Consider the following 19,482-nt stretch of genomic DNA (forward strand, 5'->3'; position numbering starts at 1 on the left):
CAAAGTACAGTGTGTCCTGTTATGTTGTCAGACAGTCAGCTGTTACACTACCAAAGTACATTCTGTCCTGTTATGTTGTCAGACAGACAGCTGTTACACTACCAAAGTACAATCTGTCCTGTTATGTTGTCAGACAGCTGTTACACTACCAAAGTACAGTGTGTCCTGTTATGTTGTCAGACAGACAGCTGTTACACTACCAAAGTACAATCTATCCTCCACATTCTCACAATTATCTAGAGTGTTGTTTAAAAGGGTTAATCTGAAAACCAGTATGGTCGCCATTTTAAGATTTAAAAAAAAAAAAAAACTTTCATTGTGTGTTCCACCTGTGCTGTTGCTACAAAAATGGCATTCAGTTCTCAAATTACCACGAAAGTTTGCCAGTTTTAGCCATGTAGTATCATGTTTTAACATAGAGTAGCCTTTAGCTTTTATCCTATCTGAACCAGTGTTTGTATATTAATCCTTAATCTATATCTGACATCATTCTGAGCTGAAATACTACATTGTTGTTTATTATAAGATATTACTATATATGATTGTCTGTAATGATATGCATCACTCCTGATTTCTCTGATAGGATGATAGAGGACAGTCTGAAATCTGTATTTACGCCAATCAACTTCTTCATCCACAATCTCGCACAGCTCAAATTTTCCAGTCATCAAGAAGGAGCATTGTTGTCCTTCGTTCCAAAGACTTACAGGTAACGTATATATATATATATAAAGCTTGACTGATGGCTCACTTAAACTTAACGGGGCTCCATGAACATGTTGTGCATTTTGCATCACCTGTAAACTTTCTCTCGGCTAATTAGCTGCCCCCCACCCCTGGTGTGGGGTCTTTCCAGTCACCCCACCCAGTTCTATACCCAATACAGAGGTCAGTTTACTGGATACAATTTTCACTGGTATAGACCAAATAACTAAACAGTAGATATCAAAATGTAGAGACTAGTAGTAACTAATGCAAAATGTAAGATGTTACTGCGACGTTTAGTTCTGACAGAGACGTATAAATAACTGCCATACTGTACATCGCTGGTTATTCTAGTACTATCGAAAACAAAGATTTTATACTTTGTTCATTAGAAATCAGTAATGTTTTATATTACATATATAACAATTACTTAAAGGATGCCAACATATTACCGGTTCATCATGATATATCATGAAGAAATTCGTGAGAGCTTAAACTTTTACAGTATAGAAAACGGTGAACAAAACAATGTAGAATTGTTAAGCAGACCATACAGACATTAAGACAATCTGTAATTAATTGTATTGAGGTGCAAATTATCATTAGTAAAAAGAAATACTGTAATTTATAAACTGTACAAACCCATGGGTATCCCATACCTGCTGACTTTTCAAAATTGCGATGGTTGAGAAAAGTGTAACACAGGACGATTGCGTATTCTACATAGCTTTAAGACAAGGGGACGTTGGCACTGAGACAAGTGGACGATTTGTGTTCTCCACTTGGAGAACAATTTGTGGTTTCTAACGTGGTTCTGAGACAAGAGAACAATTTGTGGTTGCTAACGTGGTTCTGAGACAAGTGAACATTTTGTGGTTTCTAACGTGGCTCTGAGACAAGGTGACGAGTTGTGACTTTCATGTTGCTCTGAAACAAGGTGTTTGAAGCATCCTTAGGTGAGAGAGAATCAATGTTGTGTAAGGGATTAGTCTCAGCCCCACTGTGAGGCCTAAGTCATGAGGCTTGGTAAGTTATATTCAGAAAATCATTGAGACAGCTCCTTCTGTTGGAATGACAAAATTTTGTCTAAATTTGGACTGAAGCATCCTTGGGTAAAGCAGATGCAATTTTGTATTTATAATGGGACTTGCCCTACCCCCATTGCCTGAAAGTTGGGGGACCAATATCGGATATATAGGAAACTCTTCAAATCCTTCTTTTGCCAGGAAAGTTTGTCCAGATTGTCATTAACACTTTTGAGTAAGTGGAACTTGAATTTATTTTTTAAAATGCTGTTTTAATATCTGTCATCTTTTGTGAAAGACTTAACAATATCATTGTGAGAAGAAATGTTATGATGTGAAAGCTGAAATATCCAGATGAACAATAAAGGCCCTATTGTGGGCCAACGAGGCAGTTGGTATTTTTTCTCTGTCTGTCTGCTGTAAGCCATTAATACCATCTTATAAATATTCTTGTTTTCCAGTGCAAACACAGATGGTAAATTGGAACATGTATCACTTCACAGCTACCAGAAACGCTATGAGCCTGAAAAACATTACGTAAGTGAAGTTGTGATAATTCTCAACATCCAACTGCTCAGAATAAGGGTACTAGTCCGTTGGTCACAGATCTTGTGAAGCACAGGTTTTTTTTAGGCAGATATCAAATTTAGCAATTCACTATCTGTTCAAATCACCCTTCATCTGTCATGCGGCCATCTGTCAGTAAAGGATTTTTGTTGTCATTATATTGTACTTGGTTGATAATGTTTCGTATAGAGTTCTACTTGGTCCCTAGTTGTGCATTGTCCCATTTTTAGACTGATTTAAAAAAAAAAATAGAATGGCTGACAGTTGGCCGTCTTATATTTTGATATATCATAGCCGAGTTTTACCAATTTATTTTATCCATATATAAGCCTCACCATTTCTTACAAAGTAGTAACCATTTTGTTAAACAAAGTTTGTTGATATAACAGACAACAGAGGGCAATTTATCAAGATTATCAGCCAAACATTAAATAAAGTTTGCAAATGAATTACATATAGACAATCCTTTATTTTATTGATGTAGTTCAAAAGCTGCACACCAACTCACAAAGTGTGGCTTATAATCCAAAAAATATAGTAAAAGAAATACTTGATAAATGATTCTTTAATTCTGTATGTAGGTTAACCTTGGTCCTTGGTTTGAATTGTGAAATTTTGGAACCAGTTAAAACAAATGAATGGCCTACGCAGGTGGCCATCTTGGATTTTGATTGTAATAGTTTGTGATCATTCTTTCTAGAGAAATACTTGTGTGTTTCCTCCAGGAACAGGGGGATTGCTGTGATAGAGGGATACGCTGTTACACTGAATGATAGAGGGATACGCTGTTACACTGAATGATAGAGGGATACGCTGTTACACTGAATGATAGAGGGATACGCTGTTACACTGAATGATAGAGGGATACGCTGGTACACTGAATGATAGAGGGATACGCTGTTACACTGAATGATAGAGGGATACGCTGTTACACTGAATGATAGAGGGATACGCTGTTACACTGAATGATAGAGGGATACGCTGTTACACTGAATGATAGAGGGATACGCTGTTACACTGAATGATAGAGGGATACGCTGTTACACTGAATGATAGAGGGATACGCTGTTACACTGAATGATAGAGGGATACGCTGTTACACTGAATGATAGAGGGATACGCTGTTACACTGAATGATAGAGGGATACGCTGTTACACTGAATGATAGAGGGATACGCTGTTACACTGAATGATAGGGGGATACACTGTTATACTGAATGATACAGGGATACACTGTTCACTGAGTAGTAGATTGATCAGCTGTGACATAATTTTAATTTGTAACAATGTATCCCAGATATGAAAGCTAACGTACTACAATGTGACTTGTATTTCAGATTTTTATCTTCAAAGTTCTACGAGAAAATCAGAAGTTGCCGTCCTATGTCTTTCGCCATTATTCTGAACTCATGGAGTTTCGTTCTCGACTAGTAGAGCTCTTTCCATTAGTCAACTGGCCAATACTTCCAAGCCGGTAAATATACAGGGTATATCTGTTACAGGGGTATTATGTTTGTAGATGTATGTTTATCAGCTTGTCTAGCCCAAAGGGCAAAGTGAGCATATGACATACCATGGTATCTGTCAACCTTTTTATACAAATTGCTACTCGTCCTGAATGACTGAGCAGATTTAGACCAAATTGGTCAGCAGTATCCTTGAAGGAAGGAAAACAAATTTTGTACAAATGGTAAGTCTCTGCAGGGGTTTGAGGGGCAGGGCCAAAAACGGAAAATCTTGCAAGTTGGAATGATTAGATTTTGCTCAAATTTTGTGTCAAGTATTGTTAGATGTGTTGGAATCAGTTATGTATAAAAAGTGAGTCTCTGTCCCCTTGGTAAGGAGGAGTAGGGCCTTATAGAGAAAGTAGAGTAAATTCTCTAAAATTCTACTTCTCCTGCAGAAATGTTTAGATTTTGTCCAAATATATTCTCAAGCATCCTTGGGTAAAGTAAACTCAAGTTCTTTAAAATCCTTTTCCTCCTATCAGAATGATTGGATTTTGCCCAAATTGGGTCTGCAGCATTGTTGGGTGAATTGGAATCAATGTTGTAAAAATGTTGAGTCTCTGTCTCCTGGTTGTGGGAGGGTTTGGGCCCAAAAGGGGAAAGAGTGGGAGGGTTTGGGCCCAAAAGGGGAAAGAGTGGGAGGGTTTGGGCCCAAAAGGGGAAAGAGTGGGAGAGTTTGGGCCCAAAAGGGGAAAGAGTGGGAAAGAGTGGGAGGGTTTGGGCCCAAAAGGGGAAAGAGTGGAAGGGTTTGGGCCCAAAAGGGGAAAGAGTGGGAGGGTTTGGGCCCAAAAGGGGAAAGAGTGGGAAAGAGTGGGAGGGTTGAGGCCCAAAAGGGGAAAGAGTGGGAAAGAGTGGGAGGGTTTTGGTCCAAAAGGGGAAAGAGTGGGAAAGAGTGGGAGGGTTGAGGCCCAAAAGGGGACAGAGTGGGCGGGTTTGGGTCCAAATGGGGAAAGAGTGGGTGGGTTTGGGCCCAAAAGGGGAAAGAGTGGGAGGGTTTGGGCCCAAAAGGGGAAAGAGTGGGAGGGTTGAGGCCCAAAAGGGGAAAGAGTGGGAGGGTTTGGGCCCAAAAGGGGAAAGAGTGGGAGGGTTTGGGCCCAAAAGGGGAAAGAGTGGGAGGGTTGAGGCCCAAAAGGGGAAAGAGTGGGAGGGTTTGGACTCAAAAGGGGAAAGAGTGGGAGGGTTTGGGCCCAAAAGGTGAAAGAGTGGGAAAGAGTGGGAGGGTTGAGGCCCAAAAGGGGAAAGAGTGGGAGGGTTTGGGCCCAAAAGGGGAAAGAGTGGGAGGGTTTGGGCCCAAAAGGGGAAAGAGTGGGAGGGTTTGGGCCCAAAAGGGGAAAGAGTGGGAAAGAGTGGGAGGGTTTGGGCCCAAAAGGGGAAAGAGTGGGAGGGTTTGGGCCCAAAAGGGGAAAGAGTGGGAAAGAGTGGGAGGGTTGAGGCCCAAAAGGGGAAAGAGTGGGAAAGAGTAGGAGGGTTTGGGTCCAAAAGGGGAAAGAGTGGGAAAGAGTGGGAGGGTTGAGGCCCAAAAGGGGAAAGAGTGGGAGGGTTTGGGTCCAAAAGGGGAAAGAGTGGGAGGGTTTGGGCCCAAAAGGGGAATGAGTGGGAGGGTTTGGGCCCAAAAGGGGAAAGAGTGGGAGGGTTTGGGCCCAAAAGGGGAAAGAGTGGGAGGGTTGAGGCCCAAAAGGGGAAAGAGTGGGAGGGTTTGGGCTCAAAAGGGGAAAGAGTGGGAGGGTTTGGGCCCAAAAGGTGAAAGAGTGGGAAAGAGTGGGAGGGTTTTGGCCCAAAAGGGGAAAGAGTGGGAGGGTTTGGGCCCAAAAGGGGAAAGAGTGGGAGGGTTTGGGCCCAAAAGGGGAAAGAGTGGGAAAGAGTTGGAGGGTTTGGGCCCAAAAGGGGAAAGAGTGGGAGGGTTTGGGCCCAAAAGGGGAAAGAGTGGGAAAGAGTGGGAGGGTTTGGGCCCAAAAGGGGAAAGAGTGGGAGGGTTTGGGCCCAAAAGGGGAAAGAGTGGGAAAGAGTGGGAGGGTTGAGGCCCAAAAGGGGAAAGAGTGGGAAAGAGTGGGAGGGTTTGGGTCCAAAAGGGGAAAGAATGGGAAAGAGTGGGAGGGTTGAGGCCCAAAAGGGGAAAGAGTGGGAGGGTTTGGGTCCAAAAGGGGAAAGAGTGGGAGGGTTTGGGCCCAAAAGGGGAAAGAGTGGGAGGGTTTGGGCCCAAAAGGGGAAAGAGTGGGAGGGTTGAGGCCCAAAAGGGGAAAGAGTGGGAGGGTTTGGGCCCAAAAGGGGAAAGAGTGGGAGAGTTTGGGCCCAAAAGGGGAAAGAGTGGGAAAGAGTGGGAGGGTTTGGGCCCAAAAGGGGAAAGAGTGGGAAAGAGTGGGAGGGTTTGGGCCCAAAAGGGGAAAGAGTGGGAGGGTTTGGGCCCAAAAGGGGAAAGAGTGGGAAAGAGTGGGAGGGTTGAGGCCCAAAAGGGGAAAGAGTGGGAAAGAGTGGGAGGGTTTGGGTCCAAAAGGGGAAAGAGTGGGAAAGAGTGGGAGGGTTGAGGCCCAAAAGGGGAAAGAGTGGGAGGGTTTGGGTCCAAAAGGGGAAAGAGTGGGAGGGTTTGGGCCCAAAAGGGGAAAGAGTGGGAGGGTTTGGGCCCAAAAGGGGAAAGAGTGGGAGGGTTGAGGCCCAAAAGGGGAAAGAGTGGGAGGGTTTGGGCCCAAAAGGGGAAAGAGTGGGAGGGTTTGGGCCCAAAAGGGGAAAGAGTGGGAGGGTTGAGGCCCAAAAGGGGAAAGAGTTGGAGGGTTTGGGCTCAAAAGGGGAAAGAGTGGGAGGGTTTGGGCCCAAAAGGGGAAAGAGTGGGAAAGAGTGGGAGGGTTTTGGCCCAAAAGGGGAAAGAGTGGGAGGGTTTGGGCCCAAAAGGGGAAAGAGTGGGAGGGTTTGGGCCCAAAAGGGGAAAGAGTGGGAGGGTTTGGGCCCAAAAGGGGAAAGAGTGGGAGGGTTTGGGCCCAAAAGGGGAAAGAGTGGGAGGGTTGAGGCCCAAAAGGGGAAGGGGTTTGGGCCCAAAAGGGGAAAGAGTGGGAGGGTTGAGGCCCAATAGGGAAAAGAGATTAAATTCTTTAAAATCCTGCTTCTCTTGTAGGAGTCAAATGATTTTGCCAAAAATACGTTTGAGACATTCCTTTGTGATGGGAAATCAATTTTTTTTAAATCTTACTACTCCGATAGGAATGATTAGATTTTGCCAAAATTTGGTCTGAAGGGGGATCAATTTCGTATAAACAACGAGTTAGGATACCAATCCTGAGGAGAGAGGATTGTGGCCCATTATGGGCAACTAGATAAACCTATTAAATCCATTTCATTTAGTTTGGATTATGCACAAATAACTGCCAAATGAAACTAGGTGAGTGATACAGGCCCTTTTTGCCTCTTGTTGTAATATTGATATGGTTCTTTTCTACTTACTGTAAAAAATTATCATGATATTAAAAACAAATCAAGCTCTTGAGAGCCTTTGGTCATATTCTAGGTTGGTCATTGGTCGTTCTCAAGTCAAGTCAGTAGCGGAGTCTAGAAAAACGGAGATTGAAAAATTCCTGGCAGAACTTTGGAATAAAACTACAGAGATAAAAGATGTAAGTAAAAGCTTACTACAGCAGTTTTGAGGAGAAAGGTTTATAGAGATACTATCTACTTTCCCCTGTGAGATGGTTTTCATGAACTCATGAATATTCATGAACTAGAATGATTTCATGAATGTTAAGCTTCCTTGTGTAATTCATGAATCTTCATGGACATAAATTGAAGAAATTGCTCAAGTTTTAAAATTGTGAATTTTATGAAAATATCAGTGAAGAAATAAAGAATATTCATGAATTTTGTTCATGAATAATTCATGAACTATTCATTAATTTTCATGAATTATTCATAACCGTCTTACAGGGGTTTGTTTAAATTTACTCTTAATTTCATCAGTTTCCCAAATCAAAACCAGGAAATTGACTCCGAAGAAGTTTTGGATCACTATAAGAAAAAGGAAAATTATACAGTTAACCTCTTACGGATTATTTCTTTTCAGAGTGATCTGGTATACACGTTCTTCCACACATTGCTGCGAGACGAACAAGAATCACAGATTGAGAAACTTAACACACAGAAGAGGAAAGGTAAGGATACGACCAATGATACTACCATTAACATTAATGTTTGCTTATCTTTAAATATACATAATTTTTCCTTCTAAGTTTTAGTATCCTTGTTCCCTACCCAGAACAGGTCTCATACACACATCATGGTGTTCTGGTTTCATATGCATTTGTGTTATGTCACCAGGCATGAATATGAAGCAATGTTAAGACTGACATCGAATTTCGCAAAGTGCAGCCTTCTAAATGACAAAAATGTGATACTAAATTTATATCAACGGAAAGAGGATCGTTTCAACCATTCTTTGGTGGTGGAAAAGGTGCTTAATATAAATATTTCATCTATATATAGAGATTTCAAAGTGAGCTTCGATAGACAAGTCATATGCAACGTTATTAGCTCATTTTATGTGATGGGGTGCCTGTTGTCTGTCGTCCGGTGTCTGGAGAGTTGTGAGGCTTAATTTGGGAGTAAGAGCAAATATTTGAAATTCTACTCCTCCTATAGGGATGATTGGATTTTGCCCAAATGGTCTGAAGCATTCTTGGGTGGTAATGAAATTTGTATAAAGGGTGGAACTTGACCCTGTAGGAGGGGGATAGGTGAGGCCCAACTTGAAAAATAGAGTAAATACTAGAAAATCCTACCCTCTTCCTGAAGGAATGTTTGGATTTTGCCCAAAATTTGGTCTTAAGCAATCTTAGGTAAAGGGAATGCATTTTGTATCAAGGATAGGTCACGGTTCCCTAGTGTGGGAGGGGCAGGATCCATTGTAGGGGAAATTGAACAAATTTTTGAGATCATTCTTCAGTAGAAATTGCAGAATTGTGTCTAATTTTAGTCTGAAACATGAATGACTCCCTTGTTACAGAGAGTTGGGACTCTTTTGGAAAATAAATATGTTGTGTGTTATGTGCTTGGATATTTTGAATTCATTCAGTTTTGATGAACAATTTTTGTCAAGCAAAGCCAGGTGGTTGATACATGCTCGATGAGCCTCTTGTTCAGTAATAAATGACAACACTTTAACCAGTGTTTTGATTAACTATAATTACAACAAATGTTTTTTTGTTTACAAGACTTAAATAAACATTTCATGTGTTAGGATTCAAAATGAGTGCCTGAAAAGAAGACAAATATGTAAACATTTCAATAATCAAAAGTTTGTTTCACTTGAAGGCATTCCTAGTTCTTGTGTTACAGTGAATCCTGTTCAGCTCGTCCAGCAGCAGCATCAGTTTGGTCAGCTCAAACTCTCTTTCCAGTATTCTAAGGAAACCCTTATGGTCAACATCATGCATGCAAGAAAACTTGTAAGTGTTTACCGTCCTCAGCATTCCTTCTCTTTACTATCTGTCTGCAAACAACTGTGTTTTGATGTTTCACTCATTACAAGATGTACACAGTTTTGTGAATATATTTCTTTTTAGTTCTCTGGCCCAAAGGGCAAGTGAGCTTATGTCATGACACTGGGTCTGACATCCAGTCTTTTATCTGTTGTCCGTCTATCATGAAATTTTCATTTTATTAACTTCTTAGTGATCAGACATCCTAGGCTACCTATGCAATTGTGTTGATGTTGTAGCAAGCATGCTGGGATGAGGGGCTACCAAATGAATGATCTTAACTCCATTCAAGGTCACAGGGGTCAAATGTGTTAAAACTCTTCAAAAACTTCTTCTCATTAACCAAAAAGCTCAGGATATCGATATGTGGCTTGTAGCATGGTGAAATGAAGGACTTTCTAGTGTTCAAATGAATGAGTTTGGACCATTTTCAATGTCAAAAGTGTCAAATATGGTGTAATTTTGAACATCTTAACAAAATATCCAAAAGGACTAAACAATTTTGTTCAAAAACATAACCTTGACCAGCTTTCAATGTCACAGAGATCATATTTGTTCAAATCGTCAACAAATTCTCAATAACCAAAAGGCTGTGGGTAAGGATATTGGGTTCGTAGCATGCTTGCAGGAAGGGTTACCATGATCAACTTGTAAGATCCCAGGAAGTTAGATATACTTATATCTTCAAGTGTGATGATTTCAATTTCCCTATTATGAATTCTAGCTCCCTTAGCTACTTCCCTGCATACCCAACCCATTGTGCTCATAGTGATTTCATTGAGAACTATTGTATTTCTTTATGCTATATGATGCTGGACATGTTTGATGCTTGTTGGTTTGGTTTTTGGTTTGGTTTTTGTATACCTTGTTCTCATTTGAGAATGCGAAATTACATACTTGGATTGGCTAAGGTTTACATGGCAGGTGTTGTGGATTAAGCAAGAGATGCTTACTCTTTGGGAACACATGGTCTTATTCTCCTTGTACTTTTTCAGGAGTCTCAGTGCAAATGTTTCTTTTGTTCAACTGTATAGATACTGTATCAGTTACAAATGACCTCATTGTCTTTGTAATGTTTTATAGATAACTATTTATCACTTACATTTACATAAGTTGTATTTTTCTCTACAGCCTGGCGTGCCTGTTCCCCCTAGTCCCTATGTGAAAACCTACTTACTTCCAGATCCTGAAAAGCAAACAAAGCAAAAAACAAAGATTGTCAAGTCATCAACACACCCAACGTTTAATGAAGTGGTAAGGTCATTAACACCCAACATTTAATGAAGTGGTAAGGTCATCAACATTTAATGAAGCAGTAAGGTCATCAACATTTAATGAAGTGGTAAGGTCATTAACACCAACATTTAATGAAGTGGTAAGGTCATTAACACCCAACATTTAATGAAGTGGTAAGGTCATTAACACCCAACATTTAATGAAGTGGTAAGGTCATTAACACCCAACATTTAATGAAGTGGTAAGGTCATTAACACCCAACATTTAATGAAGTGGTAAGGTCATCAACATTTAATGAAGTGGTAAGGTCATTAACACCCAACGTTTAATGAAGTGGTAAGGTCATCAACATTTAATGAAGTGGTAAGGTCATCAACATTTAATGAAGTGGTAAGGTCATTAACACCCAACGTTTAATGAAGTGGTAAGGTCATCAACATTTAATGAAGTGGTAAGGTCATAAACATTTAATGAAATGGTAAGGTCATTAACACACCCAACATTTAATGAATTGGTAAGGTCATCAACATTTAATGAAGTGGTAAGGTCATCAACATTTAATGAAGTGGTAAGGTCATCAACATTTAATGAAGTGGTAAGGTCATCAACATTTAATGAAGTGGTAAGGTCATTAACACACCCAACATTTAATGAAGTGGTAAGGTCATCAACATTTAATGAAGTGGTAAGGTCATCAACATTTAATGAAGTGGTAAGGTCATTAACACACCCAACATTTAATGAAGTGGTAAGGTCATCAACATTTAATGAAGTGGTAAGGTCATTTACACACCCAACATTTAATGAATTGGTAAGGTGGTCAACCCAATGGGATAGGGTGGGGCCACAAAGGGAAAAATAGGTATAATTTAGATTTATTGGATTGGAAACCAGATTTGATCTGAAACATGTAACAATGATGTCTTAGTGAACAGTTGGTCTGACCCCTTAGAATGAATCAAATCGCTTCGCTTGTGCCTTCAATGTTGCCATGACATGTCTATCTATTTGCTCGGTAATGTTGTTTCGTTGTCTCTCGCACAAACTAAGGTGAACATGATTTTTTTTTCATTTTGTAGATTGAGTACAAAATGGCATTGTCTGATGTTCATCAGAAGACTCTACAGGTGAGTGTGTGGGACCATGACATCATGAAGGAGAACAGCTGTCTAGGAGCAATTTACATCAAGTTACGTAACCAAAACCTACCCACAGAGACTGTTAACTGGTATCAACTACACAGCATACAAATAACTGATTCCTCCATGCTGGCGTAAACCTACAGATAATGGAATCCTCCACACGGACATAAATCTACAGATAATGAAATCTTCCACGCTGACATAAATCTACAGATAATGGATACCTCCACGCTGACATAAATCTACAGATAATTGATCCCTCCACGCTGACATAAACCTACAGATAATGGAATCTTCCACGCTGACATAAATCTACAGATAATGGATCCCTCCACGCTGACATAAATATACAGATAATGGATCCCTCCACGCTGACATAAATCTACAGATAATGGAATCTTCCACACTGACATAAATCTAGATAATGGAATCTTCAAAACTGACATAAATCTACAGATAATGGAATCTTCCATGCTGACATAAATCTACAGATAATGGAATCTTCCACGCTGACATAAATCTACAGATAATGGAATCTTCCACGCTGACATAAATCTACAGATAATGGAATCTTCCACGCTGACATAAATCTACAGATAATGGAATCTTCCGCGCTGACATAAATCTACAGATAATGGAATCTTGCAAGCTGACATAAATCTACAGATAATGGAATCTTCCGTGCTGACATAAATTTACAGATAATGGATCCCTCCTTGCTGACATAAATCTACAGGTAATGGAATCTTCCGCGCTGACATAAATCTTCAGATAATGGAATCTTCCACGCTGACATAAATCTACAGATCATGGAATCTTCTGCGCTGACATAAATCTACAGATCATGGAATCTTCCGAGCTGACATAAATCTACAGATAATGGAATCTTCCGCGCTGACATAAATCTACAGATAATGGATCCCTCCACGCTGACATAAATCTACAGATAATGGATCCCTCCACGCTGACATAAATCTACAGATAACTTGTTTCTCAGGGGAGGGCACAGTTACCCATGTCCTTACCTCATGTTACATGCTGTTTTGAGAAGTCTCAACAGATTTTACAAAAATGGAAGAGTCTGAGGAGCAGGGATACGGAACGAGAACTTTTGCAAATTATTTAAAATCCTTCTTCTGTAGGAATGATTGCATTTTGTCAAAGTTTCAATGCATTTTTAGATGAAAAAAACTCCGTTTTGTATAAACAGTGGGTCTCAAGGTGGGGTTGGGCCTACTTGGAGAAATAGAGAAATTCTTGAAAATCCTCCTCCCTTAGTCAGAATGTCAGGATTCTATCCCAGTTTGATATTGTGTGAAGGAAATGGCCCTCTAATGCAGGAGGGGCGGGGTCCATTATGGAAAAAAGAGCTTAGTCTTTAAAATCCTTCTTCCTCAGTAGGAATACATGGGTTGTGTCCCATTTTGTCATGAAGCATTCTCGAAGTCGATTCAATGTTGTGTCATTGGTGGGTCTATACCCCATTGGGTGGGGCACAATATGAAAAATACAGCAAAATTTTAACATTACTTCTCCATTGGTTAGAATTTAAAGATTGTATCCCACTTTGGTCTGAAGCATCCAAGGGTGAAAGGAAATCCATTAACATTGGGTCTGATGCTCTTGGGGTCAAAGGGAAGAGGTCGAATAAGGGAAATGCAGGGGATTCCTTTTTTCTTCAGATGGGATGGCAGGATTCTGTCCCAATCTGGTCTTGCGCATGCTTTGGTAAAGATGAATAGTTTAGATAGTTTGGTAGACTCCTTTTAGGTATAGAGAAGTGACACACAATTCGGGAAATATATATCAACTTTTAGAATCCATGTCCTTTAGTTTGGATGGAACACTTTCACTCAAACAAAGCCTAGAGAGTGATACAGGCCCTTTGGGTCCCATGTTTATGTTATCACCCTATACCATTATAAATTGACATTGTTTTCCTACATCAAATTGAGTTGGACAAAATGGCAGTGTAAAAACCAAAGGAAAAAGAGTTCATTTTGAATGTAAAAAAATATTGCAGTCTGTGATGAAATTGTAAGGCTTAGCTGTTCTTATCTATCATATTATTGATCTGTAATAGCAGTTACAGTTGATGTTTAAATAGTATCATAACAACAAGTTCTATAACTCCTCTTATTCTTGTTAGCATAAGAGCAGTAGTAATCATGTCTTATAGAATTTTTTCTTGTTTTAAAAATGTTTTTTCTATTGTGGTGTTTAGCCACGTCATGATAACAATGTTTTATGTGAATGCTTGTACAGTTTACTGCTGACTCATGTCACCACCATGTGTCACATGACGTGTACAAATGTTTATACGCAATAGTCATCATATGTTCACCAAACCATGTAGAGTCTACATTTATATATATTAAGTCATTTAATTGTTAAATAGATTTTCAATTTATTTGAAAAATATTTAGACGTCCTGATTACAATGATTTTCATATAAATAGGTCATCCTTGCTTGGTTTACAGCGGCTTGGAATGAAAGAAATTAATATACAGAATGAAATACTGCATTATTATATTACTGCAATCTTATTATTTATTTGTTTAATGTCCTGATGAGGGTGTTTAGATTTTGTGGCTAACAGCATCATCAACATTGATAAATGCTAAATCAATAGGCCCACCAACCTCCTTGAGTTAGGAATTATGTTGACCTCCTGTATGGCATGTTTTGGACCTTCCATATGTTTATCAGCTGTTCAGAACCACCTCAAAATGGCCCTGGCTGTTGATGGAGTGATAGACAAAGCAAACAAACATCAAGGATTAGGAATGATCCAACAAGATCACGCTGGGATCTTTTGTATGTATTTCAGCAACAGCAGAATTAACATTCTACACAGGTCGAATAGATACAAAACTTCTGGTTCATGTGTAGTATAGTCATCTTGTTTGCACTCAAAGGTGCGTACAAATATTGTGACTGGGGAACACATTGTGTCCTTGTTTCTGTTAGTCATCATCTAAGTCATTTTGCTGAATTGAATGGGGAAGGACGCAATAATATTAAAGATTCCTCTTTCATCATTGCATGTGGAACCAGTTTGATTTATCACAACATAGCACATATGTTTGTTATGGTATTTTAAGGTCCTTTTTCATCTTTGAATATGGAACAGGAGTCATTTATTTCACATGTAATACACACAATCGTATCTATTTATAAATAAAAAATATTGCTTAAAAAGTTTATCTAAATTTCGTTTTAGTATTTGCTGTCTTTGTCAGAATAAAATTGTGTCATCAGCTATGGTAATGACCACGAATGATTCAAAGTCTGATTGTATCAAAGGTTTTTGAAACTTCGAAGTTTGACTGTACAGCAAAGGTTGTGCGTCAGTATTCTGAATCATTGATACTCTAGGGGTTACACTCACTATTGCTCCCTGCACACTGAGAACATGTTATGACAAAATTAAGGTTTCTTGTGTGACACCTTGTGGACAACACTAATTTGATCCTTTGATGTACATCAAACGAATCTCGAGGTCGCATAATGGTATATTGTAATGGCTTTGAAGTTGGGTGTCGCTCCTTTGTAAACTTCAAAACGAATGTATCAGTCTGTGATTGGTCAGAGTTTTTTTCTCCTGGAACCCGTTCTAGACCAATCAAATTACTTCACGTGTTCCTTCAGTCTTGCCATGACATGTTCTAGGGGTGCAGAGAGCGAAAGTGATCATAACTACAGGAGAATCGAGGACGATGTCCAGGGGTCCTTCAATGTTGATTGTAGTACTGGTGTTATCCATTATACTGTAACAAAGTTGGAATATTTGTGTATTTATTTCTCTATTCCCAACAAATGTAAATGTGGTTATAGAGTTGGGATCGCAACTGTTTTCACACATTGACATTAAGTCTCCAGGGGCTATGGATGATTTCTGGGTTCAGACCGTAGGGGCCAGGAAAGAACCCTGGATCAATTTTGGACACATGTTATATTAGTCTCCATAGAAAAAGCAGTTCGTCCGGAAGGCAGGGAAATCCTAGTTGTGGAGGAATTGAAGAATCGACATGATAAACTATAACGATGTTTTACTTCAGATGCAGAATCCTGGAATAGAAGCCAGCCTGCAGAGCTGGTATTAAGGATGTGCTCTGAAAAGTGAAAATATCCACCGACAAACCTTTGTCTCAGTGATGTTTTTTAAAGATTAGATTGTAGTAATTTAAAAGCAAATCAAAGTACTGGAAGTACTGTAAAAGAGCATGTTCAAACAGATTTTTGAGTTTGTAATATGATAATTAGTAAGACATAAACAACAATGCTATGTTTATATGACGTGGTAGTTGGCTGTAAAGTCATCAAGCCATCTTTTTTTCACCCCGAAGTTCCAGTGCAGGAGATAGAGTACGGATTATTTTTCATTTAGGTAAGAGGTCAAAATGTATGTCGGAGTGATAAACTTGTAATACATGGCGTACTGCCTTACCATCGTGAAGACATATCTTGTGTATAAAGATCCAGTGACAGGTGGTGTAGGAATTAGAGCCTATACGAACTTTTTATTTGATGCTGGTCAAAGGTCAAAATATAGGTCAAAGTGACCTTCTTTTGATACGCGATACTCTATCTGACCTTGATGAACCCATATCCCAAGTATCAAGTTCTTGTGATAAGTAGTGTGGAAGATAGAGCCAGGACAAATGTTTCCTTTGACGTAGGTAAAAGGTCAAAATGTAGGTCAGAGTGACCTAATTTGGATATGTGACACACTGCCTTACCAAATCTTTAGTCTGAAGGCTAAACATATTTGATTTACATTTAACACAATCTGAACCTATTCTTAACCAGACTTTCTATTGGTAGACTTATTTTTTGTTTGCAAAGCCACAAGTAAGACTTTTGTTTTAAATGTCCTAGGTCTTGTTGTTCATGAGAAGATATCATAGGAATATTTTAAAGAGCAACTATGGACACAAAGTTGAATATTGGTTATAGCAATTGTTTACAGACTTTGTACTTCTGTAAGTTTGCGGGTAAAATCATTATCACCTTCCAAGTCGTTTCAGTTAACAAAAAAGAATTTTTTAAATTTGATCAAATATGGTTTCTTTTGGTCAAGTTCATTTATTTTTCAAAATTTGTCCTGCTCTATCCCAAAAAGCTAGCGTGTAAGCAAAATATCTTGATTCTTTTCAAACGGTTCCGAAAAAATTGCTTTTACAAAAGCTTGCCAGAAAAAAGACAGATGGGAATTAGATGAATCCCTTATGCATAAGCTTATTGGAGTTAGCTCGAAAATAGTTAAAATATACCTATATAAAGTAATAAATTCACATGTGTTGATAAGTTATGGCAGCCTGCAGATTCTCGGTCCCAGGTTAAAGACAGATACAATGTACACAGACAATATAAGTGTTTTTGAACGTTCAATACGTATAATATATACATGGATAATATAGGTATAGTGGTTTATAAGCAAAAGCTGCATATTTATTTAGGATTTGTCTGTGTTTTGGCTCATAGTCTGTAGTGTTCACCATTTCTGTATACAGAGAAGACCAGAATGTACAGTTATTGATCTGCCTTGAAAGAGGACCGAGAATATCCAATTCAATATACATTAATTTTCCCCCTTAAAGGGTGCGACAAGCTAAATATCTTGACCTGGAGACATTTTGGTCATTAAAAAATAATTAAAGATTAAATATGATGAATAATTATCAATCTAAATTTGTGTACGAAGGGAAGAAAATGGAAAAAAAATAACAGAATAATACAGACTGTTTATAAAGATAATTATTCCTATAAACTTAAGTGTGCAATGATAAAATACAGCATAATTCATATAGTTGTAGTATCCATTACATCAGTGTCCAGTCTCTGACATGTTCGTCGTGCATAAGTCATCAGTTATCTCCCTTCCCTACTACTGGTAACTAATTACAGCCACTCTTCAAAATCCCTTTACACTTTGTATTCCACTTTTCTTCCTTTTTTTCCAGCTCCGCTCTCTCTTTTTTATTTCCAAGGTATCTGTTTTGTTCTTCTTTGTCTGCCTTCATGTTGTATGTGCATGATATTTCTATGATATAGAAACTTCATTTATTTCAAATGATACTTATCATTGTCGTTGTAAGTGCGCGAGGATTTTAACTGTTGCAGGAAGTTGCAGAAAGCCTCTATCCGTTCAGGGAATCGAACCCCGGACGGCTAGGTGGATGACGTAGATTGTTACCACTGCGCCACCCGACCTTCACGAAGACGATGATAACGTAACACATTGGTAAATGCGGCTATGTCGGCGGGTGTCTTGTTAAAATCAACAAAACACGCTCAGTGCAGCCATGAATCATGCTGTTTAAAACGTGTATCTTATTGATAAGTTGCGCTGACTTTTAGGCAGTGCCTATTTCATATTATATTTCGTAACATTTCTCAATATTCTCCTAAACCAATATAAACATAATTGTATTTCAAACTGAAGTAACAAACATTTTGAACTTTCCACCTTTTACTAGTCATTACAATGACTCTTTAAATACAAATGTAGGTCTCCGATCTCGGGCGCCAGTATTTAAACAAACCTTCTGTCATATGAAAATGTCTTGAAGGTTTGAATATATTATCAACAACGAAAGTCATTGAATGGAGTAGCAGTTTTAAGAAAAGAAAACAAATCGAACATTTGATGACGCAAAAAACAACCAGAAAATACCAACATTTCAACATAATCATAAATCATAATCCAAGGTCAAATTCCGTAAAACTTGGGCAAAATATGGACAAAAGAAAGGTTTACACGGAACCTCCTGGAAAAGGACAAGAATAAGACCAAATGTTCCGGGAGAGTAAGCGTTTTCTGCTTCATCGACGACACCCGCTATGTTATTTTTAGTCGATCAAAGTAAGTAATGTCACGTTCTCAAATGAAACAACGGAACCAACTTTGTCAAAACGAGCATCAAACACGTCCAACTTTATATCGCACAAAGAAAAGGGATATTCACAATAGGGAAATTGAAATCATGACATATATCAAATATAGCTTGGCGGAAAGATATCCATGTTGGTTCCGTTGTAGGAAAAGGTCGAGATAAGCAGCTGATGTAGAAGGGTCGATTGGTTTTCAATTCTGGTGGATATACACGATGGACGTGATCAGTAAATTTCTTGTTATTTAAAGGCAAGACATTGTCGATATATATGAAGGAGAAATTAGACGAATTTGCGAGGTCTTTGTGACTTGATTTGATAAGCTCTTCAAAAACTTAAGCTTGGTTTGAAAACGAAGACAAGTCAGTCAGAACAGGGGCACGGTTAGTTCCCATAGATATATGTCAGTAGTCTGTTGGAAGATCTTACCACCAAATTCGACAAAGATGTTGTCAACTAGAAACTCGATCGTTTTTATGATTTCGTTCTTCGTTTCATTATACTTCAAATCATGTATTTATACCGCCGTTCACCATTCGTGGAGAAGAAAGCGTTCATAACGAGAACATAGGCATTGCTTCAGTTTAGAATGAGGTATGGTGGTGCACAGGGTGGAAAAATGAAATGTTCTAATAAAATAAGTGTTTTTAGCAGTATTATCAGGATCAATGAAATTTAATAACTGGGAAACAGGTCCGTGGATATCAAAGGAAACACAGAATTTTCTGAATAGAACACAGCCTTCTCATTGCGTAAAAAAAATGTGTGGTTTGTAACATACGGATTATCGATGTTCTGTCTTTCCGCGCAAATATTTCGGCAATGGCATATTGATACGATAAATATTTTGTCAATGCTCGACTAATTTTGGTAATTTCTCACAAAATTTGGACATGATTAGTTTCTGAAGAAATTCACTTTTTGACAACTTCATGCGCCACTGTC

The 19,482-nt window shown here is 38.9% G+C and overlaps 1 protein-coding gene across 1 annotated transcript in view; it reads left to right on the forward strand.

Annotated features, from left to right (window-relative positions):
• The window catches only part of LOC132544890 (phosphatidylinositol 4-phosphate 3-kinase C2 domain-containing subunit beta-like), a gene marked incomplete at its 5' end in the record, with an annotated part of 71,060 nt that extends 56,256 nt beyond the window's left edge, over positions 1-14,804 (forward strand). The window contains 8 exons of the mRNA XM_060208540.1: positions 584-709; positions 2,192-2,267; positions 3,635-3,771; positions 7,299-7,404; positions 7,848-7,935; positions 9,119-9,228; positions 10,393-10,515; positions 11,577-14,804. Coding sequence (XP_060064523.1) covers positions 584-709; positions 2,192-2,267; positions 3,635-3,771; positions 7,299-7,404; positions 7,848-7,935; positions 9,119-9,228; positions 10,393-10,515; positions 11,577-11,774 — 964 coding nt within the window. The remainder of the gene's footprint in view (positions 1-583; positions 710-2,191; positions 2,268-3,634; positions 3,772-7,298; positions 7,405-7,847; positions 7,936-9,118; positions 9,229-10,392; positions 10,516-11,576) is intronic.
• Positions 14,805-19,482: the final 4,678 nt, after the last annotated feature.

Source organism: Ylistrum balloti, unplaced genomic scaffold (assembly GCF_031769215.1).
Source record: "Ylistrum balloti isolate Yb309-2 unplaced genomic scaffold, AGI_CSIRO_Ybal_v1 Utg369812, whole genome shotgun sequence".
NCBI lineage: Eukaryota > Metazoa > Mollusca > Bivalvia > Pectinida > Pectinidae > Ylistrum > Ylistrum balloti.